Source organism: Manis javanica, chromosome 12 (genome assembly GCF_040802235.1).
Source record: "Manis javanica isolate MJ-LG chromosome 12, MJ_LKY, whole genome shotgun sequence".
NCBI lineage: Eukaryota > Metazoa > Chordata > Mammalia > Pholidota > Manidae > Manis > Manis javanica.
Genome location: NC_133167.1, coordinates 4,233,583 through 4,261,068, shown reverse-complemented (window position 1 = coordinate 4,261,068; position 27,486 = coordinate 4,233,583). Strand labels below are relative to the sequence as shown.

General features: G+C 44.7%; 1 protein-coding gene across 16 annotated transcripts in view; it reads left to right on the top strand.

Moving 5' to 3' along the window:
• Positions 1-27,486, top strand: part of AGAP1 (ArfGAP with GTPase domain, ankyrin repeat and PH domain 1) — a 513,333-nt gene that overhangs the window by 336,652 nt on the left and 149,195 nt on the right. For all 16 annotated transcript variants that reach the window (XM_073217944.1, XM_073217945.1, XM_073217948.1 and 13 more), the window contains one exon: positions 12,461-12,629. In XM_073217944.1, coding sequence (XP_073074045.1) covers positions 12,461-12,629 — 169 coding nt within the window. The remainder of the gene's footprint in view (positions 1-12,460; positions 12,630-27,486) is intronic.

Below are 27,486 nucleotides of genomic sequence, written 5' to 3'. Positions count from 1 at the left end.
TGTGGGCTGGGAGCCTGCAGTGCAGCTGCCGGTGCAGATGGCCCCATCCGTACCATGGTGGCTGCTCTGTGAGTGCTGGACTGGGCAGCCAGTGGGGTCCCTCATCCCTCCAAGGTCCATTTCTCTGGGTGCTCTGCCAGCTTTTCTTCTCACTGTGGTCTTGGTCTCCTCCTCGCTCTCCTCCCTGGAACCATCCAGGAAGGTGTCGGAAGTCACACTCACAGCGGTGATTTCCCAGGCCCTCCCTCCCCTGACCTTTCAGATCTACGCGTCTGCTCTGTCCAGCCAGCGGTGGTGCCCTGCCCTCCAGCTCTTCCAAAACCCTCCAGTGCCGCAGGAGGAGCGGCTTACCCGTGATCCCATCACACTGCTTTACTCCCCTCCGTTCCAGGTGTTCCCACGACGGGTCTCCCGCGCTGCCTAGGGTGGAGTCCGCACCCGCCAGCAGGGCCCCCAGGCCCCTCCCCAACCCGCTCATTGCCCCTTATGACTCCCGGCCACCGTCATGTCCTCTGAGAGTCTCGCACTTGCCGTTTCTCCTGTGTCCAGGCCCCAACAAATGCAGAACCAGGGACATGCTTACCTGCCCTCTTCCTTGCCAGGCTCTTCAGTGTGCCTGCCCTCAGCCTCCCAGCCCCAGCCCCCAAGGCACCCCTGCGTGTGTGCCCTCACCTCGCTCTGACAGGTCCCTTCTCTGTTCTCTTGGCCTATTTCATGGCCTGGGTCTCCCACAAGACGATGCTCCTCGGAGCCGGAGTCCTGGAGTCCTGCCACCAGCATTTTCTTCGCCCTGAGTACTGTCCACCCAACGAGCTGGCTCGTGGGGCGCAGTGAGCCTCGCGCTTAGCCTGCCCTCACACCCACAGGGCTGCAGTTCCCGAGACCACAGCGGAGGAAGCCGCCTCGTGGCGCTTTTAAGCCACAGAAATATGTCACAGCCATATCCGCCTCCCTTGGCTACGAATCGAAGAAAAGATCTCCGTGGTGAGAGAGGCGTTTCAGATTTTTTTGTTCTGACTTGGTTTTTTTTCAATTATGGTAAAATACCCACAACATACACCATCAGAACCATTCTTCAGTGTACATGGCAGGTGAGAAAAGTGTCGGGCTGCCGTCCCCACCATCGCCTCTGGCACTTCTCCATCTTCCCAAATCAGAACTGAGCCCCCGGACCCTGGAATCCATCTTTCTGCTTTCTGTGTCTGTGAATTTGGCAACTCTAAGCACGTCTGCGAGTAGAATCCTACGGCGTGTGTCATTTTGCGAGTGCCTTGGTGAGTCGGCATGATGCCCTCAGCGCTCAGCCAGGTTGTAGCCTGTGTCAGCCTCTCCTACCTTTTGCAGGCTGGGGAGGTTCCATTGTGTAGACGGACCGCACCTCATTTATCATTCATCTGCGGACGGACATTCGGCTGCCGCCTCCCCTCGGCTATTGTGCATAATGATGGGTGTGCAATATCTCTTCAGAGCTTGAGGTTTCAGTGCAAAATCCACAACACGGGAGAGCTGAAGAGGATGGCTGAATGTTAAAGATGTCCGACCTTCATCAGGGCCCACTGGGGAACTGGCTGGGCCCCGTTACGACTTTTGAGGCTCCTGGCCCAACCGGTGTCCTGGAACTGTGTGCTATGAAAACCACCACCCAGGGCCGTTCGCACGGCTCCCCCGGGTTCACCTAGTGCTGTCTGAGGTGGGCGCAGCCGTCCCTTCCTGCGCTTTGGGTGGCCTGGGAAATACTTTTGGCATTTATCCAACCAGTTTGAGCTCATGTAATAAACTATTTCTCCCATATATTGGTGTTTTCAGACCCATAGCATGATACTGCCATGGCAGTATAAGTATTTTCAGGGAATACCTACAACTTCTGTTAGAAAAAAGTAACTACAGAATTTACACCTATTGCATATACACAAGGATTCAATTCTTTATCAGAGTCTTTTTGCATAAGGAGTTGCTGGCTTATGTTATATACCCTCGGGGTCTGGAAAGTGTTTAGATTCACAAATAAAATGGTCAAAATGCATGCTCACGGTGCTACCAGCTACCCTGATGTTGCTAGCACAAGACGAATGACAGGCGGGCCGAGACCAAAGTCCAGTCTCCATCGCTCTGTCCCAGTCAAACCACCAGATCTAAGGTTAGATCCTCACTAACCTATTTTTTTTTTCTATATTGAAAAAATTCTTGCTTTTCTAAATTAAAAAAAAAAAGTCTGTGTGTGTTTCTGTACATACACAGATTCAGCCATGAAGCTTGTGGTTTGAGGCTCTAAGTTTCTAGGAAGAGTGGATGGGCCACTGATCACTATGAGGTGTGATACTCCATCCTTGGTACCCAATCGATATCGTTTTATTTTCCATTTTTGGCCTTTTTGATGTTACTCTTTGTGACCAGAAATTCTTACAAAAGGTAAATAAATCAACACCGTACATTTTCTTCACCGACAGCGAGTTGCTCCCAGGAACTCTCTGTGGGAGAGGACAGACGTGGGGGGTCGTGAGCAAATGTTCTTTCACTTCTACTGAGAAACTGAATTTCATTATTATATTTTATAAATATTTTCTTCCATGGCTCATAACCTGATTGCCGGTCTTGCTGGGACGGGAGCGGTGGAGGTGGAAAGGCCTGCTTCTTCTCAGGTGTGCCTGTGGCCCCAAATGGAAACCAATCAAGGTGCGATTTATGTTCATTAAGTGCTTGTCAAAACTGAAAAATTTTCTAATCAACAGCAATCTAGCCGCAGCCCCCTCAATGGCTGGGAGCACCACCTCTGCGGCAGCGGCTATTTGCCTGTTACAACTCTAGGCTAAAAATCCGCTGATGATTACATTAGGCTAAGCTGCGAAGTAAATGAACCATGTCTTATTTAGGTGCCACTAGCTTCCGCGTAGCCCTGCCCCGCAGGGCACTTGATAGCGTTTTATGGCTTTAAAATTAGTGTAGCTTCCCATTTGCTGCGGGGGGCTGCGTGTTATGCCTTTGAACTCAATAAGCAAAGGGAAGGGGGCCTTTTGTTTTTCCCCCTTATTTTTCTCCCTTGCATTTTAGCAATTCCGTTTTGCATCTTTTCCAGACGGCATTTTGCAATAAAAATGTCTGACTGCCACATCCTTGCCTCCCCCACCAAAAAAAAAAAAAAAAAAGAGGAAGAAACAAAAGAGGAGGAGGGGGAGAAAACGTAGAAAATGCAGTGTATTCGCAGAGGTCTTTTTTTTTTTTTTTTGGCTGGGAAGTGAAAAATAGCTTTGCAGGTTGTTCCTAACAGCTGATCATGTCAGACGAGCTACCCCAGGTTGGAGCAGCACCTTCAGCCCAGGAAACGCCCGCACCCTCAGCCCAGGGAACACCAACACCCACTGCAAGGGCACGTATTTCCATATTTTTGCTAGACAGGAGTGGGAACAGCTGTCACCCGTTGAGGGCTTTGGCGCTCTTTCAAGCACTTCATGTATTACCTCGGTTAATCGTCACAACAGTCCCAGGAGGCAGTAACTGTTAACATCCCTATTTTTAAAGCTGAGGAAACGGGGGACCTGGAATGATGAAGGCAGCACGCCCCAAGCACGCACTCCTGGGAGTCAGAGGTTGCCTGGGGTGCTCACAGCAAGGCCTCTGCCCAGAAGGAAGCAGGCATGATTCTCTGCGGACCTCCTTAGGTTCGGAAACCAGAAAATCATGGCATTCAGTAAATTGCCTGCCTTTCGTTTGAAATGAACTGATCACATTACACCACCTTGGCAGGCATCTTCGAAGCCAGAATAACTCCAGTGGAAGTGGTGCGTTGAGACAGTAGGCAGGGAGACTTCACACAGGCCTGAAGGAAGTTTTAAAATGAGAAGTGCTTAAATTCTGTGATGGGCAAAAACTGGTGTGGGAGCTTATCTGTCCTACATCGGGGCAAATGGCAGAAGGAGAAGCGTTGCAATCACTAGTGACCACGGAGGACAGATGTGGCTGCTCTTCAGTCTTAAAAATCTTGTTTCTTAGGTGCTGCATACATACACTAGCAGATTTATCCCGAGATGTCCAGAGTTTCGGATACTGTCATGTTTCAGATGTCATTATGGCGAATGTTCCTATGTAGCTCAAAGTTTCCAAGATCTAACTACTGGTCCAGTTGTTTTAACACATATTTAATTACTAAAATACTTGTATAGCCAAGGAATGGCACCAGCTTCTTGAAGTTCATGCCTTTAGAAGAGGCCTGCAGTGAGAAGACGTGAAGCCATTTGCACATCCGACGCATTCATTTTGTACAGTCTAAGTCAGAACATGGATGGGTTACAACCGGGGGAATATTCAATTTAACCTAAAATGAGAAAAATCTTTCTTGCAGTGTAAAGCCCAATATACTGGGTCAATCAAAACGGATGCAATCAAGAAGCAAGAAGGTATATTCATAATTCAATTTGGGATTTCTCCACTATTTAGATTTATATTATAGTAACCTATCCCCCTGGGGCTGTTGGACCTTAGCCCACGCATGTTGGCTGGTAGCCACCGCAGCACCCAGGCTGGGGGCTCTGCCCTCACTGTAGCATCAGGGTGCCCTGTTGTACGTGAAGCAAATCCCCGCTGACCCCCCCCAGCCTTCTGTCTTGCCATGCCTTATGTAATTGCCCAGGCCCAGAAAGGCATTTATTAATTAAAGCATCAGGTGTCATAACCGGGGCTTTGCCTCTGTCACTGGTAGACGTCCAGCCTGCCCGGTACCGTCGTCTTGGAGTGAGCGCCACACACCACACCGCGGCCGTCTTAGAAGCGTTAGCTAGACAAGTGGTCTTTACGACGGTGGCTCTGAACACGAAGCCCTGCAATTCTCTTGACTGTCTTGGGAAATAAAATGTTTTCTCCTAGGTTTTTTGCCTTGAAGCTGCCCCCTACCTTGCTATTGTGACTGAGATCCTTTGGCGAGGAGGAGAAGCTGTCGTCTTTGAGTTATGTGACCTGAAAGGACATGGCCAGAGGATTTTTCATAGTTTCACGATATTTTCACAGTATTTTTAGGGTGTCGCTTTCCTCTGTGCCTATGACTATATATGAGGCTATCGTTTATTATTCATAAATGTCGGACGTGAACATTTGCTTGGTGTCTTTGAATAGATGGTATTCTGTATGTCTTTATAGATTAGTTTCCTTTGAAAGTAGTATTAAATGGAGTTTGGTAATAGCAGCATGTCTAACAATGGCTTCTCTTACGTACTTTTATTTGAGCCCAGAAGGAAGGGCTTTTAAAAATAGAACTTTCACAAACTACTGTTGCTCTTTGAACCTGCACATGGAGGAAGTGCCGTGAAAATGGGGAATAATGAGTCATTCCTTTCCTCCAAGAGGAGACACGCCTGAAGACCATCCAGTATCTCTGTACAGAGGAGCCCTGTGCACTTCCCCCAGGTGTGCGCATGGAATCCTACACGTAAGCCCTTGGCTCTTTTGTGACTGTTAAGCTAGAATATTGGTTCTCAAACCTTCTGGCCTCAGGACCCCTTTACCTTCTTAAAATTTTTTGAGGAACCCAAAAGAGCTTTGTTTCTGTGGATTATATCTATCGATATTTATCATCTTAGAAATTAAAACAAAATTTGAAAATATTCATGTAACTCACTTATAATAATAAATAACCTATTAAGTAATACTATTACATGAATAACATTTTTATGAAAAATACACTTTCCAAGATAAAATTGTGACAAAATAGCATTGGTTTATTTTTTCTGCAGCTCTTTGATGTTTGGCTTAATAAAGAAGAGAGTTTGATTGTCCTGTTTCTGCCTTGAATCTGTGTCAGTCTGTTATTTCGGTTTAAGTACGTGAAGAAACTCTTGCTTTATATAGATAGGTATTTAATTGGAAGAGGGAGGCATTTCAGTTCATTGTGGATGTTCTTGGGCAGATACTACACCAAAATGTGACATGTGACAGTTTCTTAAAACTTAGAAACATAGTGTGGAATCTGAAACAAAACCAGTAAATTTTCCCTTCTCTGCTACGTTAAGACCCTGTGAACTGTCTTGTACTTTGATCTTTTACCTATGCATGTGACATACCCTGCATTGGTCATTTCAAAAATATTGTTTAACTAAGGTAGGCAAATGTACTACTTTTGCTACTGGTTGCGAGAAAGAATCCAAGAATGGATGCAGAACAGCTGTTGAGCATTAAGAGTTTATTTGGAGAGTTAGAGTTGAAAAGAAAGGAAAGACTACACAGACGGAGAGTTGGGGAATGAGCAGACCTGGAAGGAGTCATGCAGAGAACAATAGGGAGCCTTTTTTATATGAAGGGAGGTGAATATTCACTAAAGGAGATTTCAGAGGGACAGGTGGAATCTCCCTGGGGTTCCAGCTTGCTGCACCCTCCCACCCTGCAGAGGGATTTTTTTTTTACTGTATTTGGTCCCCATCAGAGCAGTCATGGCCTGGGGAGGTGTGACTTTTACTATGCTAATAATGGGGGGGGTGATTTTTTCTGTGGTAATGGATTTGGGGGTGAAGTTTGGGTCAGTTTCTCCTCCGTCTTGGAACTAGCCTATTTGGGCCAGTCTGTCTTCTCTAATCTCACTCCACATCCCACAGGAAAAGCTTCCATGGAGTTTGTAGAATATAAGCAAGCATCTAGCCAAATGTAAACCCCAGCCAAAGGCCCCGTCCCCTTTCTTGGTCATGTCTGGCTGCCTACTGTAACCATAGTACTATTTGGTACCCCTTTATCATGCAGTGTCCAAAAATCACGTTCATCTGTGTCACCACCAATCTTGTCAGTCAAGCTCATGGTAAGAGATACAACTTTTCAAAATACTGATTGTTGCTGGAAAGCTCAGATTTTATGGTTGGCCACAAATACCTTCAGCTAGTTTTCTGGTAATGCTCACTTTACTCAGTTTTAAGAAACTATCTGCCAACTACCCAAGACTGAATGATCATAGTTCATGTCTGACATAATCATTCTTCCAAGTAAAAATGTGTCCCACTGAAAAAGGGGCTAGTTTAGCTTGCAACTCAAACATTTGCAAAAGTGCTTTTCTGCAACAGAACCATCAACCTTCAGCAGTGGACATGCTGTACGGATACTCTCCATTTCATCCCCTGATACTCTCCATGTCATCCCCTGATACTCTCCATGTCATCCCCTGATACTTTCCATGTCATCCCCTGGAAAATGAAAAAGACACGTGCTCAAGGGTTGAAATCGTAAAAAATCAGTAGTTGGGTTTTTGTTGTTGTTGTTATTGTTTTGGTTTGGTTTATTAGAACATTCTTCAATGAAATTCTTTTTGGTTTTTTTTAGAGAGCATGGCAATGAATAATGACTACTAGCACAATTCAGTGCCACTGGCTTAGTTCTTATTACTGAGCCAGCAGTTTTACCCACCATCACTTCTGCACCATCAAAGCAAATTTCAACACAGAGAAAAAGGCAAACAATGTCTTGAAATCATGTTGAAAATAGTATCAAATGTGTAAACCCCCTGATACGGTGTGAACGACCACACTTTGCAAGATGACTAAGCTAGATTATGCAAAGAGGAAAAGCCTCATTAAGTTGGTTATGGCAAAAAGACAAAGCAATTATCAGTTTGTCCTAACATTTATCTAACTTAGACATAATATTACAACTATAAAATAATAAATTTCTGGATAGGTACAGTTAGACACCAGAATTTATTGGAAAACCTAGTTGTAAAAAAGATCTCTGTTTTTTCCCATCATTTAATTATGGAAATGAAGAGTCAGTATACTTTTAAAAAGTGTGTGTGAAATTGAAGTGATGTTTATTGCATTTTTGTAATCTACTTGAAGACAGTAGAGTTTCAGCCATGTGTTTTATTCTAATGATCTAATGTTGAGATGCCAGTCATATCATTTATGCATTTCAGTTTAGCTTTCAGATTGTGTTAACTGTTTTTGGTACCCCTTTGAACATATCAAGCAAGCCATCTTTCACCAGACAGCCAAAGGTCATGTCCAGATGGGAGGCAGTAAGAATCAATATAGTGAGTATTTTTAGGGACTATTGATGGATTGCTGTATTTTGAGTTAAACTTCAAGTGCTAAATGCCCCAGAGCTGACTAAGATGAACTCACCATTTACTGAGAACTGTATAGGCCATCGTGTGCACTCAGGGCTCTGGGATCGCCCAGACCAGACGCCACGCACATCTTTCCCTGCAGTTCTGGGGAGGCTGCCTGTGTTTGCTAGTAGCTCCTGCAGCATTCTCATGAGGACTGGACACCCCTCTCCTTGCAGAGCAATGTTACCCAGCTGATGACCTGCTTGTCCTGGTATCCCGTCACTATGAAATTTGGGGGCAACATGGTACAGCAGCGAATCAATTAATTCCCCCTTTCAGGAGGGATCTGGTACAAGGAGGAGGCACTAATGACTCCGTGGCCCTCTCCGAAGGCAGCCCCACAGAAGGTGGGAGCCACGTTAAGCTGTGCTGCTGTCAGCAAGCTGAAAGCTGTGGGTCTCTGACACAGCTCTCAATTGCTAGCAGGTTTCTCTCATTGCACTTCATTTGCATCTGGGACATCAATTAGCATGTTTGTTGAGGCTAATTGAATGAAACTCAATCATAGCTCTTAATTGCTTGACTATGTGAAAAGAAATCACATTAATGCAGCTAATTAAGTGTACGGCAATAGATGCAACATAATTAGGAGCGAAATGTGAAAAACAAGGGAAGGCAGAGGTGCAGGAGCGGGTTGCAGGAGGACAGGGTGCACAGCTCCGGCGCTATCCACACTTCGGGAGCGGGTCCCTTTGCTCCTGCGCCTGCCTGGAAAAAAATAACGTGCAGGATGAGCACGGACAACTTGAGAAGAAAAATGTAAATAGCTTTGCAATTACTACTTTTCCAAGCTGTTGAGGGGCAGGAGACGGCACCTCTGGGGGCCCTGGCTCTTGAGTGGGCCCCAGGGACTTGTTAAATGCTGTTAAAAGTACTTGGCTTTGAATTACCCTCATGCCTTGTTAAAGGGTTTTTTCCCCTTTTATCATCGATCAGCATTTTCTACAAGGAACAGGGAGAATGGTAGTATCTGTAGCATCTGCATATCAAAATCAAGCTCCCTGTCTTTAGTTTACTCTGCAAGGTCCCTTCCTCATCAGGCGGCAGATCCCACTTCTGAGGAGGCGACATTGTTTAGCAGTTCTCGCTTTAATTCCTCAAGCACCACGCTGGGGAGAGATGAAAAGGATGACTTCTTTCAAAAACAGAAAACTCAGTGTCTTTTCTCTTGGGAGAAACCAGAAGCCACAGAGCCAGGTGTCTTACATTCCACCTGTTTCTGAAGCACCACGTCAAAGGGCCTTCACGGATCAGGAATGCATTTCGTAAAGTTTGTAAACGTTTTATGTCTTGAATTGTAGGAATTGCCAAGTGTATGTTCTGATTTTTTTTAGAACTAGTTCTGAAGTTTCAGTGCTTAAGTCAGGGAGGGAAACAGATTCCCCCGTTACATGCTGAGCCGAAGATAAACGTGTCCCTTTGCCGTGCTCAAATCCAAAGAGCAGACACTTGGTACATTTCTGTAATAATTTTAAATAAAATATCCTGGTTATTGTATGGTAAAACACGCCTATTAAAAAGAGCCCATGCTGAGGCTTCGTCACTATCTGATTAGCCTCATTTTAGAGCCCATAAGCAATAAATGCTCAATTACACTCCTGTTATTGTATTTTAATTTGTTAAGAATTGGCATTAAAGAAGAAAGTTATAGCAAGTTGAAATTTCTGAAGGAGTAGCTGTGCAAGAAGGAGTTCATTATTTACAAGGCTTAATTTTGGTTTTGAAATCTGGGTTTGTATATTTTCAGTGGATGTTAATGGAAGTAAATTAAAGATGCTTAATAACAACCTTTTTATTTTTAATGACCTTGACCCTTAGCCCTACCCTAACCAAAGATCAGTTCCCTCTTAGATGTGCTTTGCATTCACCATCCTTAACACACTGAGCTTGACGTGAGATTTCCTGATCTCTTCAAGTCAGCCCTACCCTTCATTCTAAAGGTCGAAACTTCCTTTCCATCTTTGGTCTACATCTTTTCAAAATCACAGATTTTTCCATGGCTGATTATGTTTTGGGGAGTTTTTCAAGCATCTTGACTTCCATGTGGAGTCTTCTGTCTGTCCCCAGCTGGGTACACCCCCTGCCTTCTCCAAACCCAGGCCGACTCTCCTCCAAGATGGCTGTGGCCAACCCAGCCAGCCTGCCTGAGGCATCAGGCGTCCCTGAACCCTGGAGGTTAAGTGCCCAACACGCGTCAGCGCTTCTGCTCCTCTCCTGGCTCCCGGGGCTGACAAGCAGACATGCGGGTGCCCCCATTTTTCTGGGTGGCTCATCGACTCCCAAGGAAAGCCCGGCCTCCCTCCCCTGCAGGGCTGGTCAGTGAAGCAGCGTCTGATCCTTCCAACATTTGTCTTCAGACCCCGTTCCACCTGGGTCTGGCTCGGCTTTTTGAGCTTCTTTTCTGCACCAAGAATTGGCCGTCTGAGTTCTGTCCTTAGAAAGTAACTGGAGACTGAGGCATCCTTCCCTCCTGGGCTGGTGCTTGCCGGACCTTCCAGGCTTCTGTGTCTCTCCTTGAGAACGTCTCCCCAGCGCGGCCGTGGCCTCACATCCCCAAGTCTCTCTTCTGCCCTTCCTCCGAGAGAATTCCTCCACCCTCTCCCTGAGTCTGGGTGGGCTCCCGTGCAGCCCCACCTCCGACTGCTTAGGTTTCAGGGCGAGGTCTCTGCTTTTGACACTCGAGGCCGGCCCTCCCTCCTGCAGATGGCAGAGAGGGCAGCCCTTCCCCCTCTGTCCCAAGGGCCCACATTGGGGTTCCTTCCCCCGCGTGGGAATCTCATACTTGAGGTTCCTTTTTGTGTCATTCCTTCTGTCAGCAAAATACCTGCTCCTTGGTAACCACCGGCTGCTGCTCAGCACCTTCACCTGCTGGAATGTGGATGTTGTCCTGCAGTAAAAAAAAATCCACAGCCTATTTCCAGAAGCCCAGGAGGCCTATTTCTCTCGGCTTCCGTGCCACTCTCTGTACCCCTGGGCTGACTGCTCACCCTGCAGGCTGGGGGACTCAGCGCTTTGCCCCTAGAGCTGTTCAGTTCCCTCTGCCTATCGGTTGACTGTGGTGGTTGGTAGTTAAAAGCAAACAGCTCACTTCCTGAATCCCCCTGGGTCCTTGCAGCCCGCAGACTGGTTTGTCATTTCTTCTAAAATACTCTGACCAGAACTTAACTGCTTCAACTAAATACAGGCTTATTGGTTTTATTCCCTTTATATTCTAAAAGGGAAATGCACCAAGATACTGCCAAGGAGGAAAGCTGTTCATTCCATTTCCTGATTAGTCTTAAAACACTCAAAATGTTATTTACCCAAGAGTGATTTATAATACATCCTCTCCTAATGTAGGAGGTCAGTTTAATATGTCTACAAAGACTAGGGGACTCCCCAAACTTAAGACTTATTGTCTTAAAACACTCAAAATGTTATTTACCCAAGAGTGATTTATAATACATCCTCTCCTAATGTAGGAGGTCAGTTTAATATGTCTACAAAGACTAGGGGACTTATTGTCCAAAAAAATGCATTAGAGGGTCATTAATTCCTGCTTCACCAACAGGCCCCTCACCCGGGCTGTCGGGTGCTTTCTCCCCTTTCCCCACCCAGCAGCCAATCCCTAGGCATCGCTTGCTCCATGGTGAGCTGCTGAGTTATCAGGTGACCTGTGCTGAGGGCACCGAGGCCTCCTTGTGGTTCTCTGATGACTGCCAGCCATTCAGTTCCAGTGTGAGAACAGCGATACTTTACTGGGCACAGGGAGCCACTGGAAGAAACATGGTCCTTAAGTACAAATAATACTCTTTCTTCATTAACACCCAACTGTTACACATCCATCCATGAGCTCTGTGTTTTACCAGCACCATACCCCTGATGTCTCATTCTCCTGGTCTTTAATAAAATGCTTCACCTTTTAGAGTTTCCACCGGAGTTCCCACCAAACAGCTCCTTTTTCACCTAGATGGTAACGATTTTGCCATCTGAGATAGAAAGTTTGTTACAAAATAGTTCCCTACTGCACAGGATTTCACCTAAACCTTTAGAGGAAGAGCCGGGGCTCCTAATGTGCCATCTGATAAGCAACAATTCCTAAAGTATGATTTCGTGTGTATATGTATTTTCTCCAGGTCATTTCTAATCCCCCTTGATGGAAGCATTTACTCTGTCCCCTTCTATTTCCAGGGCCTGGGTTAGTTCAGGACACAGGCAGGGTTCTGACTGCAACACACACGATGCTGGTGCCACCAGGACACACAGATCAAAAAAAACCTCATTGTTTTTCAAGTGCCTGCCCCACTGGAAGGGTCGTAGGGTACCAGCTCATGTCTAATAGAACCTTGTGTCCTAGATGGTAAAAGGTCTCCTTTTTAATCTCTCTTGGATGTTTAACATTTTGAACAGGATTACATGCAGAATGTTCACGGTAAAGAGATTGATCTTCTGCGAACCACTGTGAAAGTCCCAGGGAAGAGGCCACCCCGAGCCACGTCGGCCTGCGCACCCATCTCCAGCCCTAAAACCAATGGCCTCTCCAAGGACATGAGCAGTTTACACATCTCGCCAAATTCAGGTAAGCTTACAGCAGATGCGCAGGAACGAGGACGGATGGCGCTGGCTGAGGAGCATTGTCGAGCTTTTTAGGTTTAGTGTAGACAGTCACCATCACATTGTAAACCAAGGCCTGGCAACCACCTCTCTCCTGTGCATGAGAGTTGCCTCCACACCCATGGGTTCTGTGGCTGCCAGTATGCAGATGGTGGCCCAAACCAAACCCCTAGGTTTGCCCAGAGCTAGGTAGTTGACAGTAGGGTTTTACACATGATCAAAGATTTAAGGCTGAACGTAAGGACATGTTGAACAACATGAATTCATTGTTAAAGCATTAAGGATTCATATTAAGTCGTAGTGACCAAGCGTATAGAAGTGGAAACCCCATTCGGAGCAAGATTTAAAGGAAACCCCTGGACTTACGTAAAATGTAAATTCTCTCTGTTTTATATTGTAACTATTATGTCATTCTTTAACACAACTTTAGTCATCTTTTTGAAAGAAGAATTTGCTTTTTAATTCAGGATCAGAGAACGCTAATGTTGTCTCAGGTAGATGTGTGTAGAATTCCTGGCCTTTGAGTGCAGTTTGCAGGACATTCAAAATGTCATGGTTCATTGTTGCCTGGGAGCCTTTGCGGATGATCACACTCTGGCTTTAACCTTCCCATGGTTGCTTATCAGAGAAAAGGCTTTAAGAACTGCTTGAATCCTACTAACGCAAGCAAACTCCTCAGTACAGGGGATGCCTTCAGTTGTCTTCTCCAGCAAAGTGTCCCTTCCTTCTTTCTGACCTATTTACAGTCTGCAAAATAAAATTCTGTTCTGCAGTCGTTTCTAGCATATAATCTCTGCTTCTTAAAGATGCTGCATTTTCCCCTTTCTGAAATGTTAAGTGCTTTTAAAGAGGGAAGGTGCCCACCCCTCAGTTCTGTGGCATAAGTGACACTGGTTTTATCACAGAGTGATAAAAAGAAGCCAGAATTTGGGCTCCTGGGTTCTTCTGCACGATGCCAAGTGGTATCGGGCAGGGAACTCAACTGTGCTTTTTCCACCACATTAGGCTGAGCTTTTCTGGCCTGCGCATGTCACCAAGGTGTGGTGGCAGGTGAGACAAAATCTAACAACGTGCTGGGAAACTCATAAAGAATAATACAAGTATCAGCTGTTACACTGATCAGAAGGAAACCAGGCTTTCTGCTAACAGAGACAATTCACTTCAGAAAAGTGACAAGGTCTCTTGTGACCTGCTGACCTTCCTTCCAAGACATACATGAAATTCGCTTTTCAGGATGGTGTGCTAATTCTAGGGGATAGGAAGAGAGAAAAGAAGTGACAAAGGAAAAGAAAATTTCTATAATAAATGAAAAGCTCATGTCTTTATTACTTTGTGTTTATGCACTTATTTTTAAAAATATTTATTTGACACTTTTTCTGTGCCAAGAATTGTGTGTGCTGTGGCTATGGAGTCCCTGACCTCCAGAGCTTTTATACAAGGCAGTCGTCTTGGCACCAGCTCATTTCCTGGTTCCTGTTCTAGGCCATCACGTCACTTCTGTCCGTTTGTTTATTCAAGGCAGCAGACTGATGGAATTTCTAATGTGTACCAGGCATGGTCCTGGGCCCTGGGGATACGGAAGATCAGGACATAATCCCCACCCTCAGGAATCTCACCCTCTGGTAGACCAGGAGATGCAGCGCAGTGGAGCTGGCCAGTGCAGGGGTGCGTCAGGGGGCGTGAAGGCCCAGCGGTCATGCGATCAGTTTCTTCCCAGGAGATGGGCCGTATGCCAGGGCTTGGGACAGGCCTGTGTGGGGTGTGAAGAAAGGATGGGAATTTGCCAGGCACATAGAATGAGGGAGCAGCCCTGATGATTCGGACAGGTGTTGGATACGTAAGGCTTGGAGGTTTAATTTCTTGATCTTGAGACTTGTTTTCCTTGGAGCTCAACCACCACTTGTTATCCCAAAGAAAATGCAATGTTGGATAAATAGAAAATACAAAATGACAGTAAACCCTGTCACATCCTACGGAGCAGGTTATGTCTTGGGCCTCAGCGAAGGGAATGAGTGTTTAATGCCCAGTGTCTTTCTCTCTCAGACCCTTGCTGGTGGCCCACTAGGAGGATTTGGGGCACAACTGAAATCCCTTTTCCATGGTCACCCCCTCAGGTGATAACAGCACATCCTTTCAACCCTGTGCCGTGTTGATCCCCCTTGAAGGGAGCCGGGTCAGTTTTCCCTCTTCTTTGGATCGCAAGTAGGGATGTGTAAGTGGGGCTGTGATATCTGCAGGAGCACAGGGCCACTTTTAGGGAAGGAAGTGCCTCATGGTCACAGCAGCACTCAGGGGCGTGGCAGCCTCGTCCAAGCGTGCAGGTGCTGTCATCGGCTGGTGTCTGGGAAGAGTGACCCTCTAGTCTGTTGGCCATGGAGTGCTCGCTCACGTGAAGCATTCCAGCACAGCGGATTTCATGTGCAGTAAAGCCAGTGATGGACTTGTAAAATCAGTATTATTTTAGAGCTCTTCACCAAAGAAGTTAATGTGCCATTAACCTTTCTCTTCATTCTTGACTTATTTGAACTCTGCTCAAAATTTTGTTTTGGAGCTCTGGATAAACTAGAAATGTTTGTTTCTTTTTATTCCTTTTCTTTTTTATTCCTTTTCTTATCTCAATTTATTGAAGTAGGTAAGGTTTTGTGCCTTCCTTTCTGGTAACTTTGCCATTTATATAGACCTGATACATGCATGTACCTAAATCTTTGTGCGTAACACTTACTATTGTCTGAGAGTAAGTGTCCATAAGTGAAGTGACTCAGTCAGTGGATGTAAACATATGTAAGATTCTTGATACATATTTCTAAGGTAATTTCTAGAAAGGTTTTATATAAAATACTCCTCCTTCAATGAAGTGAGTGGATTTCAACCCCATACGCTTGCTAACACTGCTATAATCATTTTTAGAATCTATACTAATCTGATAAGCAATAACAATATTTCATGCTTTATTTATTTGGATTTCTTTAATTAGTAATTAGGTTGAGCCTCTCATATTTATTGGTCATACCTATTTCTTGTTGTAATTGTTTAGATGTATCCTTTGCCCATTTTTGCACTGGGTGCTTGCTTTTTTCTTATTGATAGGTAAGAACTCTTTGTATATTAAGGATATTAACACTTTATAATATATTTTGCATATGTTACCCCAGTTAATTACTTTTTAAATTTTATGGTCTTATTTACATATAGAGGTTTCCCCTTTTATAACATATAATCAAGTCCTAAGTCTTCATCTCTGCAATTTCTACTTTAGATATTTAGAAAGCCTTTAATAATCCTGAATCAGACCACAATTCATATATATATATATATGTGTGTGTGTGTGTGTGTGTGTATGTGTCTCTCTGAGTTTTGCAGTTTTATTGTTCTTTTTCCCTTTTTTTTATACTTAATGTCTAATCTATCTTTAATTTGTTTGGGTCTCTTATGTGCAAAAGGTGTCTAATTAAACTTTTTACTCAAATAGACAATTGTCCTTTCTCTCTTTGTTGGACTGTTTCCTTTCCCTGTTTATTCTATTTGTTGTACAATTAACTCATTTAGTCACATTAGCTATGTTTCTGGACTCATGAATCTGTTGTATTGACCTGTCTCCACCACATTGTCTTACCTTATGTGGATTTACCACATTGTCTTAGATTTATGATACAGTTTATATCTGGAAGTATAACACAGTTTAATAGTTATATTTTATTTTATAGTTTTTCTTGGCTAGTACTACCCATTTATTTTTTTTCAATAAACTTCAGAATAACTTGAAACCTTCCCCTTCCCCTTAAAAATAATCCCACTGTGAGTCTAATTGGCATTGCTTTTAACCTGTCAATTAATTGTGGAGGAAGTGACATCTCTACTATATTGAGTTTCTCATCATGGTAAATAATTCTTTCCCTATTTATTCAAACTTAATATGTATCTTTCCATAAACACTTTCCTTCATTAAATCCTGAATGTGTCTTTTTAATCCATTCTGTTTGTTTATATGGGGGGAGGGTGGTGTATCTATTACATCATCTAATTGGTAAGAAATAAGAGAGCTCCTAATTTTCATATTTTCCATATCTATCATCTTATTGAACTCTTGGTAGTTGGAATAACTGGATATTTTTTCTTGATTTTTCTAGTATATAGGCATAATGCATTGCATATTTCAAATTTTAAAATGCCTCACTGTATGTCACGTTGGCATTTAGTTTCTACCAACTGGTTTAATGACTTGGATGCCTTATTGCTTTGCTTCCTGTTCTGTTCACTTACCATCACTGTTGGGTCTGCTGCGTGCCCAGCTCTGGAGATTTGGGGAGACGGTGCAAGACCCTCCTTCCATGGGGTGGAGGAGGCAGAGGATTAAGCAAACACACAAACAAGACCACTGGAGCTGGTATTCAATGCTAATGGAACAAAAGCAGCAATTGGATAGAAAATTACTGGTGGTGGGGTGGAGTCTTAAGTTATTCCTAGTAATGGGGAGCAGTTTGCCAGCCCTGGAATGTTGGTTACATTTCACACATAAAATGCTGGAAATGTGATGGTCTTAATGTCCAGTTTTGCCATGGACTTGCAGAAAAGGAGGAAGGACACATTGCCAAAGTAGCTATCTTGTGTACTGATAAATGACCTGGTCTCATTTGGGGGCTTGCAAATTAACCAGATCAGAAGAGCTGCAGTGACAGTGGGTGGCTCTGTGCTCCATTGGGCAGCTGTGGTGTGTAGGCAGAGGGGGCTGAAGGACACATTCAAGAAGAGCTGGCCAGTGGTATCCTTGCTACCAACACCACCCAGAGAGAAACAGCTGCAGAAGGCACAGCTCCTGATGTAGATGCTGATGCTTGAACGAAAAGGAAGCTCAGATTGGGATGCTCAGATTCTGCACAATCACAGGGAAGCAAAATAAATGGCAAGGAAAGGCAGCTCTGCCCATGAGGGACATATCTAAAGTATGCCAGCCTGCTCAGCAGGTGCCACACACCTGCCCAGTCTGCAGAGAAAGCCCCTGCACCTGCCTGCTAATCCACATGCTCTTATTCATAAGTGTGAATGGACACCCAAGATGTTTGTGAAAACCAACAGTAAAAATGTGAAGGTCTATGATAAATCAAAGGACAGCTGATCCTAGAGAAAGTAATTTGCAGTAAAATAATTTAAGAGGAAAGCTGTTATCATCAAAAAGATTTAAGAGATTATTGTATCCATAAAAGGAAACAAATAAAAGATTATGAGAAATTACAAAGTTTGCAAAAATTAAAAATCCAATAGACTGGTTAAATACTATAAACAATATGGCTAACTTGGTAATCAAAGATATAACAGAAGAAAATATGCTAGAGGTGATGAAGGACATGCCAGTGTCTTCCCATCTGAAGCGATAAGTATCAAGTTGGATGAGAGAGGAAGCTATTATACACATAGACAAAACCCCCCTCACCCCCCAAAAAAAGCATCCAAGATAGAAGAGTGAGATTATCTACCAGGGAAGAGAACTCTCATGGACTATAAACTTCTCTCAAGAGCAACACCACATACTAAAAGACAATGGGAGAATCCCCTTCTAAGGACAAATAACTTTGAACTTAAAGGCCTGTGCAGACCCAAACTATTATCAATCAAGTATGAAGGTAGAATAAATGACATTGTCAGATGACATACAGGGATATAGAACATTTCTCTCAATGGTTTTTTTTCAAAAAGTTACTTAAGCATCAGTAAAAGAAGAATCCAAAACATATTTATCTATTCAGGCCTGATTAAATTCCCTTCGCCATTACATCTTCCCCGTCCTCCAAGGTCACATCCGTGTGCCCATGGCAGTGCCTTCCATTCCTGCTCCTTTGGCATGGAGTCTGCATTGTCATTCTAATGGGAAACCATCAAAAGCACATTTTAGAGACTCTACCCTACTGTAATTTCAAATGCATTTCCCTGGAAGGTGGCCAAATGGTCAAAAATATTTTCTGACGTGAGTGTTTGGCCAAGCTCGTTGGGAAGAATTATATCCACATAAGACTGAATGCAGAGTTGTATCAACTCTGACAGTTACTTTGACATTTAAGTAGAGAACAGTAAAATGTAATGACTAGCAGTTGGGGCTTTGGAGTCAGAAGCACTAAATTGAATCCCATCTCTCCCATCCTAGGACCTTGAGCGGGTATCTCTCTAGACCTCAGCCGCCTCCTCTGTAAGGTGGGGAGTCGGTACCACCATTCTTGTGAGGATAACACACACTGTGCCCTTCCAGAGCTTGGCTCAGGAGACTCCAGAATTGTATCAAGAATCCATCATAATGACTGTGCTTACCACTGGTGAAGAAAAAGAAGGAAGAGGGGAGAGAAGCTGTTTTTTAATTCATTTGTTAAATGCCATAAAGTGTTTGTTTATAGAGCCTTTGAGTAGACACAATGCTTAGACTTAAGAAAGTCACGCCCCCTGTGGACAGCATCCCTGCTGGCAGGAGAAGTGCTCCTCGGGACCTTGCGGTCTCCGTAGGGTGCACCGCTCCAGTTCGGGGTCCCGCCATCTCTTTATTCCCATGTTGTCCGTGACTCATGATGACGATGTTTTGTCTGAGATGACAGATAGCTTGTTTCCCTAAGATGTGTCTTTGTTGGGTATTTGGAGCCCTGAATATGTTTCCGTCCTTGCCGGATTGATGCTTAGACCTTTGTAAGGGGAAGCCCTCCTTCTCCACTCCCCCCCACCCACCCCCGACATCGGGCCCCCAGCGGCTTCGCGACGTGAAAGCCGTCGGGGGGTGGAGGCTGGTTTTCTGGGGTGGGGGCAGGGGTCTCAGTGTGTTTTGAGTATTGAACTGCCGTTGCCATCTGAAGTCCCGACCATGCTGTTTTCCTCCACACTTCAGTAATCAGGACATCCAGCAAACCCATAAAAAACCAAACTAATATCATGAATATTCAGTGACCTAGAATACTAATTATTGTCATGAATATTAATGCGATCGGACTTGCTTTCTCCTCTCCTCTTTCTCCCATCCTTTCTCTCTCTCTCTCCCTCTCTCTTTTTTTCCACTTAGCCGGCTCTAAAGATGGGTCATAATGAGAGCATTTAAGAGGGAGCGCGTCTCCGCCGTGACAGGGACTGGGGTAATAAGGAGAGCTTGATTAACGCGGTGCTCTTGGGGGAGAGATGAGAGGCTTCACGTGCGCCTGGTGGGGGGGGGGGTGCAGTGAGACACCGACGGCTCTGTTGCTGCTCCGGGAGATTAATGAGGCCTAAGAGTGCATTAGGAGCGGTGACAAAGGTTTGATCTAATGGGCTCAGTCATTTTTCCTTTGAGTGACAGACGCACAGAAGTAATTGGCTGTGCAGAATGGCAGCTCATTGGCGGTACTTAAGGATACATTATCCCCGTTGTGTGGCCCGCAGAGGCTGTTTATCAAAACTGCTCACACTGCAGACGCCGAGCTGCTAAGCTGCTGTTACAGTGGTAATAGCTATTAAAAAAAAAATAACGCCACATCAAAACTAGATCCGTTGTTGTCTCCTAGAAGCAAAGTTTTCTTTGTTTAGTTTCAAATGGTCTAGAAAACATTTGAATAACTCCAGCATGTGTTCTGAGTACTGAGTGAGCTGCACCCGATGCATGTGTCTGTCTGCTCCCGGGTCTCAGGACACGGGCCCCCTGGAACCTCAGGGCCATGGTCGCCCATTAATACCCCACACTTTGGACTTTGTGGGTCACTGGTCCTCTGATAGGTACACTGAGTGCTTTTGCTAAATACCCTTGTCGCGACTTGGTAGAACACTTGGAAACAATAACCTTCCTGGTAGAGAATTATTTTGCTAAATAATAATCCAAAAATCAGTATCATGTGACATCTACTTCCATAAAGCGGGTTTGATTGGAGAAGGTTTGGATGGCTATTTAACAATTCATTATTTTTAGAGAAAACACATCAATACTGTGTGGGGTTTCTCTAAGACTGAAATTTCAGGAAGTTAGCTACATCCGAAATTAAAAGGACACTAAAATTATTATTTTATTCTTTACAAGAGTTGGGGCGTTTTTAGCTATTATGGGAAATGCGTTCTTACTGTTGGCAGTTTCTGTATCTATACATGTCTCCCACTGAGATTTAGGCAAATGTGTGCAACAGTGTTTCCATCACTAAACTGTAAGCTCCTTGAGGCATAGACCATTATTTCTCTTTCTTTGTTATCTTCTCCTACTTTCGTGACCTAGCAATTATTTTTTTCATTAACTAAACACTACTGAGTATTGCCCATCATGTAAAATGTATGTGGTAAATATTGAGGATAAGTATTGTTTGGTTTCTTTCAGATCACAGCTCCTCCCTTGTACATTCTGTCGTCAAGATCACTGGGGTTCAGTTCAGATATAAATCCAAATCATACTTTCCATTTTAAGGAAATCTTCAGTTATTTGCAGTCTAAGTGGAGTGTTCTTTTCTGTGAGAACTGACAAAAGCTCCGCGATCCGTGATGATTTCAATTGAAAATATAAGAGGGATGTTAGAGGCACTGAGCTCTCCATCTCTATGGCAACAGATATCCCTGTAAGTAAATAAAAGTTGGTTTAGAAACTTGCTTTTCCCCTGTCACAAGTGTGAAAAATAGTGTCCAGCTGTTGACATGACATGGTCAAGACCAGCAAAAAATAGCCAGAGTGGGAAGAGCTGTAGGAAAGAATAGGATGCCGAGAAGGTACCTCGGTTAATTGTCCCCATGGCCTTCAGGAAGCCAGCTACCTGCTGGCCTGGGCTTTGCCTGGAACCTGAGTCCTGGGAAAGGCCCATTCTGTAACCTAGCCCAACCCATGATTAGCCAACTTGCTACATTTCTGTTCCCATGTTGGCAGAGTAGAACTTTCCAAAGTAGTCGTGATACTTGCCATTGCCGAACTCTGTGGCCCCATGTTTTGTAGTTAACACTCATGCAGAGAGCATTCATCTTTCTGGAATATTCCTAGTGAGTGCAAGACCTCAAGACGTCCTGACCCTCAATCAAGCAGTCCGCCTTCTCTGTTGAGACAAAAGATGATTTAATGAGGACTGAGATGGAGAGAAAGAAGTCAGGTGAGCACTTCTGAGAGATCTGCCCTCCCAACCGTGCCACCAAGGAGAGAGGCTTTTTAAAGATGGGACTATTATGCATGGGAAAAGAGAAAATAAAATAGTTGAAGGCCATACCTGGAGTGTAATTCCAAATGGGAACTGGAGAACGGTATGTGGACACCTTGAACTTTATATTTTATAAAACATTAGTACATGGAGATGCTATCATCTTACTACATTGCTAACAAGGAAATCCTTTGTCTTACTTTCTTTTTGTGCAGTGTTGCCATACCTCATTATCACTGTATTGTCATATAAGCCATAGCCAGATCGTAGCTAAGCAAGCACTGTGTAAACACTGCGGAAAACGAGGCGTAAGTGAGCAGTATGAAGACGCTGTCCATGAACTCGGCAGAATCTGGAGTAGCAAGTGTTCCCTAGGCAGATAAGAATGTGCAGGATGAGTTTTGCAGGTATCATACTTGTAGTGATTAGTGTGCCAACTAGCTGGAAAAAGCAGTCTGTCTTTGGGAAATTTAAGCATATTTCTAAATATAGTCACTTAAATGAGAGCGTATCGTTTGATGTGCTTAATATTTTCATCTCAAATTGTGCCCAGACCTGGGGGAAGTTATGCCTGTCTCCCAGGTGGAGCAGTAACCCAGCAGTGGGATTGTAAGCAGGCCGCAGGTTCTCTGGTGTACCTTTCCTTACTAGCAGGTTGTGTCATTCACCCATCTTTTGCATGCTGATTTATTTCTTTCATTCTTTCTATAAACTGTACCTCGGACAGCTTTCGTGTAACTGACCATAACAGCGCTGGAATTTTGGAAGGCTGAGTGTGGTAGGAGTGTCACTGAGCTGTCCCAAAGCTAAGCACTCTACTGATCAGTATAGTAGCTGGTCAAGAAATACCATCGATTGAGTGAGTGTGCAGACTCATGCAAAGTGATGGTGAACACACCACCAAAACACAGATACGAGGCAAATGGCATGAGTGGTTTACACATGCAGAGACACCTCCACGAGAGAAACATAAGGGAAACGTCCAGACCTTTTAGTATTTTTAAAGACAAACAAAACTAGCAATATCAACATTTCTATTTTGGCTGAAAAATAAACTGTAGAGAAAAGGAAAACCCGTTGTTGGTGAAATTCATAACAACAAGTATCTTCAGAAGCTTCCCAGTTATAAAGGGTAATGTTGACCACATGGGGCATCTTATCAGCATCACCATTAGTATCACCATTTCTTCATCAGCATCTTCATCATTATTATCAGATCCATTTTAAAAATTCTGAACTGAACTGTTCTCAAGATACCCAGGTTCCATCTTCTTCTAGCCCACATATCACAAGTCAAAAAGATGTTAATGCTATTTGATCCTGTAATAACTCTTCTGGGATTTTGTCCTAAGGAAAAATATAGAGTAAATGATGTCCTTTGTGGTATTGTTTATAATAATGAGAAGTTGAAAACAAAACTATCCAGAAGTAGGACTATCTCAGTATAAATTGTCTACATCAAGTCAGTACAATTATTATATAAATAATCATATATAAAATAATTCATACATAAAATTACTATGAAGATTACGGACTAACATGAAGAAATGGCTAGGAAACCCATCTTCTCTGTGTTTATAAAGAAAGAAAATGTAAGTTTATGTTCAATAATGAGTTGATCTAGTACATGAGATTTTGCTAAGACATCTCATTTACATTATTTGTATGTTATTTGTATATCTGTATAATTTTGCAGGATAAGTTTTAAGAAATGTGTGCAACAAAGTGAACTCCCATCCCCCCCCCCGGGCATCACCATCAGAAGAGGGAGAAATGAGAGTAAAATGAGCTATTTCCACATTTTAGGAAATCACCATGAACTGTCTAATTCCAGGATTTTTTGTTTGGAGCATGGCCATGATGTTGTATTTAGTAGTGATTAATTTTCTGTTATAACTGGGTGTGGACTCTGTGCATTCTTTCTTCTCTGGTAAGCATACTGCAGAAAATACATACCAAAACAACATATAGTAGTCCGAGAAACACAAGATTCCTGTGTCCAGTTAGATGGGTTGAATTGCACTCCTTAATAAAACAAGGATCACTTAACACAGAGCCCAGGATGGCTGCATCTTTAAAATACTGAGTATGTCCTTGGGAAAAAACCCTCTTAGCCTGAAATCCTGGTTGCCCAAAAGGAGGGCAGATTTCCATTGCAAATAGTGAAGCGCATGGGCCCGGCTCACAGGCACTTAAATCATTTGTATCTCACTTTTTATAGTAGTGTTGTGAATTATATTCTTTTTGGGCTTATAATTAGAGGATGGAACAGATGGTGAAGGCCTAGTTTGAAGTGATGTGGCCGTTAGAACAGCCTCCGCCGTCCACTCCTGAGCCCAGCAAACCTGGTTTTCCCACCGCGCTCAGAGAGGGGCTGGTGTAGCTGCAGGTTTGCAAGGCAGCCCCCCACCCGGAGCTTTCGTAGCATTTGAAGCCACATAGGAAGGAGAATAGACTTGAAAGAGCATCTCTGTGTGTTTCCAAGGGTGCACCTCTCAGAGGAAGAGTGAGTTGCTGTCTATCATATCCTGTGATCATGATTTTTCTAAGGAGGTTTAAAATTCCACAGTGGAAATGTCCATTTTATATTCATGGGCTCATGGGATCCTCTCTGCATTTTTCCTGCCATCTCAATCAACATGAAACTCTAGGATTAATATCACCAAGAGTTGCTGCTTTTTTTCAAGCTCTCTGACCAAAAAGTCAAACGCCAAGTCTTCTTTCCCAAGTTCAAGCCTTTGGTAAGGTCAGGGCTTGTTTGTGACGATGGACCAAAATTGGAAAGTGCAGTGAGCAAAATTTTGTATTTCAAAAGAAACGATTGTTGATGAATCTTTGAATGCTGTGAAAAGACTTATTTCAGAGTATATTTTCAAAAATCAGAGCAGGCTATTTTTTATGTAATAAGCCAGTAGCTTAAAAGAGGAGCTCTCCCCTTGATGGCATTTGGCGGATGAAAACATTCTTCTTCAATAGAAAACCAGCATCGTTTTCGTGCTCGTTTGAGATCAGTTCGGGCAACACACAGATATTCATTCAGATATAAATGCCATATTCACTTTGAAATGCAAATTGTTTAAAGAAAAATAGCATATGGTGGAGGTAAGTACCTTTTCAAATCAACTCTTACACTTTAGAGATGTAAGTAAAGCTAGAATTATTCTTTGGGAAGAATCCGGCGCTTTTGACACATGGAAGCTTGCGCTAATCAGGGCGGCCCAGTAAGCGGGCACATATCCATATCAAGGCGACGGGGCCGAGGCCCCGTGGATTAGCATGGTAATGGAGCTGCCCCCTGCCAGTCAGGGCCAGCAGCCAGCTGATCCGGAGAGGGAGGGTTTGAGGAGCCACTCTTTCCGAGTTCAGAATGGGCCAGGTAGTCGACTGAGTATTTCATGGTAGTGCAGATAATGTTTGGAGAAAAAATGCTGAGACAAATACCCAATAGGTCCTTTTGTGGCCCCCTTCCTGCAGAAGCCCGCTTCTGATAGCTGTGCAGGACCAGGCCCCTCTGAGACTTAAGGCTGAAGAGGCTGTCTCCTTGCCCGACTCGGCCGCCTCTTGCATACCTCCTGGCCCGACCTGTGCATTCTCAGACCATTCAAGTGACTTTAGTTTTCTTGGGATCACAGGTGAATTTTATTGATATACAAATAGAAAGTGCAGAATCCCAAGTTATAGCTAAGTGCACATGTGGCCAGCATGCAGACCAAGAAGCAGCAGGTGGCCAACAGACCTGGAAGCCCTTAAGGGCCCCACCCTGTGATTGGCCCCACATACATGCCCACACTCACAGGGGTGAGTGCACACGTGTCATTGCACACCCATTGCACACATGTCATTGCACACCCATACAGCAGTTTGTTGATTTTGAGCAGATGGATGGGATCCTAACAGCTGGCACTCTAGTATTTGTGATGTCCATCCTGTTGTGTCAGCAGTTTGTTCATTCTTACTGGCATTGTAATATTCCATCACGTGGACAGCTCTGCCATGGGGCACCCACCATGTGTGGATATTTCAGCCATTTCCAGTTGGGGGCTCTTCTGAATAATGCTGCTGTCAACGTCTTGTATGTGTTTTCTGGTCGACATGTCTATGCATGTCTGTAGGATTTTAGTCTGGAGGGATGTGAAAGAAAAAGGAATCTGGGAAGAGAGAAAATGTAATGGACTGTTCTAGGAGAGTTTCATACAGGAGGGTCAGTCAGAAGAGCAGTCGGCCCTGGGGTGGTGTAAGGAACCCTCTTTCCACACTGGCCTTCATAGAAATGGCTGTGGTTCCAAAGCCTAAACTAAATCTTCAGTGTGGTGTGAAGTCCATTCCGAACCTTCCAGCAGGTGTGGTCTCCCAGCCTCTTGTACCATCTCGTGGCTCCTGTGTTCCTCAGTCTTGCATTTCGGCCACATGCAGGCTTGTCGGATAACTTCCCCTGGAATAGCCTGGAGCTTCCCTGAGGGCGCAACTCTGTTCCCTTCACTGTGCAGCACAATAGGGGTTCAGTGCAGAGACAGAGGTCTCGGAGGTGGGTGTTAGGACTGGTGGAAAGCCCTGTGCAGGGTCTGACTTTTCCCTCCCTGCTCACTAGCAGGCTAGCCTGCCCGTTTCCTGGCTAGTGACTCCAGGATCAGGACAGGACAGCTGGTTGCTCAACAGCTGCACCAGTGGCCGGAGTATGAGTGTGGTGTGCCGGCCCCCTTAGGGACAGGTGACACCCACAAACATGGTTGTGTTACAGGAGAGGAACCCCCAGTTCAGGAAACCCTAACCTTTTGCAATGGGATGCAAGCAAGCCTACCCAACCCTTACCCTGGAAGGCAGTATTACTCCCCTAGACAGCACAGAAATCTGTCCTCTGGAGGAAGATACTATCTTTGTCATCCACATCTGTCACCATACAGGCATCCCTGAAAGATAATCCATAACAATGGGTCCCTGTTCCTGTGGCACAAGACGTGGAGAAACATGAAGTGCATGGAGCAGTCTGCCAGTGGTGGGGTGGGGTGTGCCGGGGGCCCAGGGAGAATGGAGGTCACAGCTCTGGCACTCATCCCTGGGGAAGGCAGGGTGTCCGCTGGCTTCCTCACAAAGCCTCATGTCCGTTTCCCTGGCTCAGAGCCTCATGTAACGGGTCAGAACCAATCAGTGGACCTTCCTCCTCAGCTTTGACAAAGGGGACGTTCCAGTCTGGCTTTTAGACTCTGCAGAGACAGACATGCCTGCAGAGACTGGTTTCCAGCCATGGGCTGAGCCTCTTCATCTCTTAGATCCCAGTGTTGGATCTTATTTCTCAGCCTCACTAGTGAAATTCTGCAGGTATATGGTTAGGTGGTCACCTGCTGGGAGGAAGCAGGCATCTGTCCCTCATCACCAGGGCCGTGGGTCGTGGTGGGACTCGCGGTCCATGTGCCCCTGTGGTGTGGTCCCGTCAGCCCAAGGCACTCACACCTGTAGTCCTGCTGGTGTCTGTGCTTGTAACAACAGTTTTGCCGGCCGCCTTGTACTTGAGGCTCTAATGGCTGGGTAGTAAGAGGGCAGGTCTGGTCTTAAACACACCCGTTTAGCAAATCACGTATAGGTGTAAAAATCTGATTTCGTTAATCAACGTAGCAGCAGCCCCAGATCGAGGTGTCGTCAGTGACTGTTGGCAGCCTTTTGGGCTTTCAACCCCAGCCATTTAGCCCGACGGCCAGGAGGCCCGTCTCGCCGGCCTGCCACCTCAGG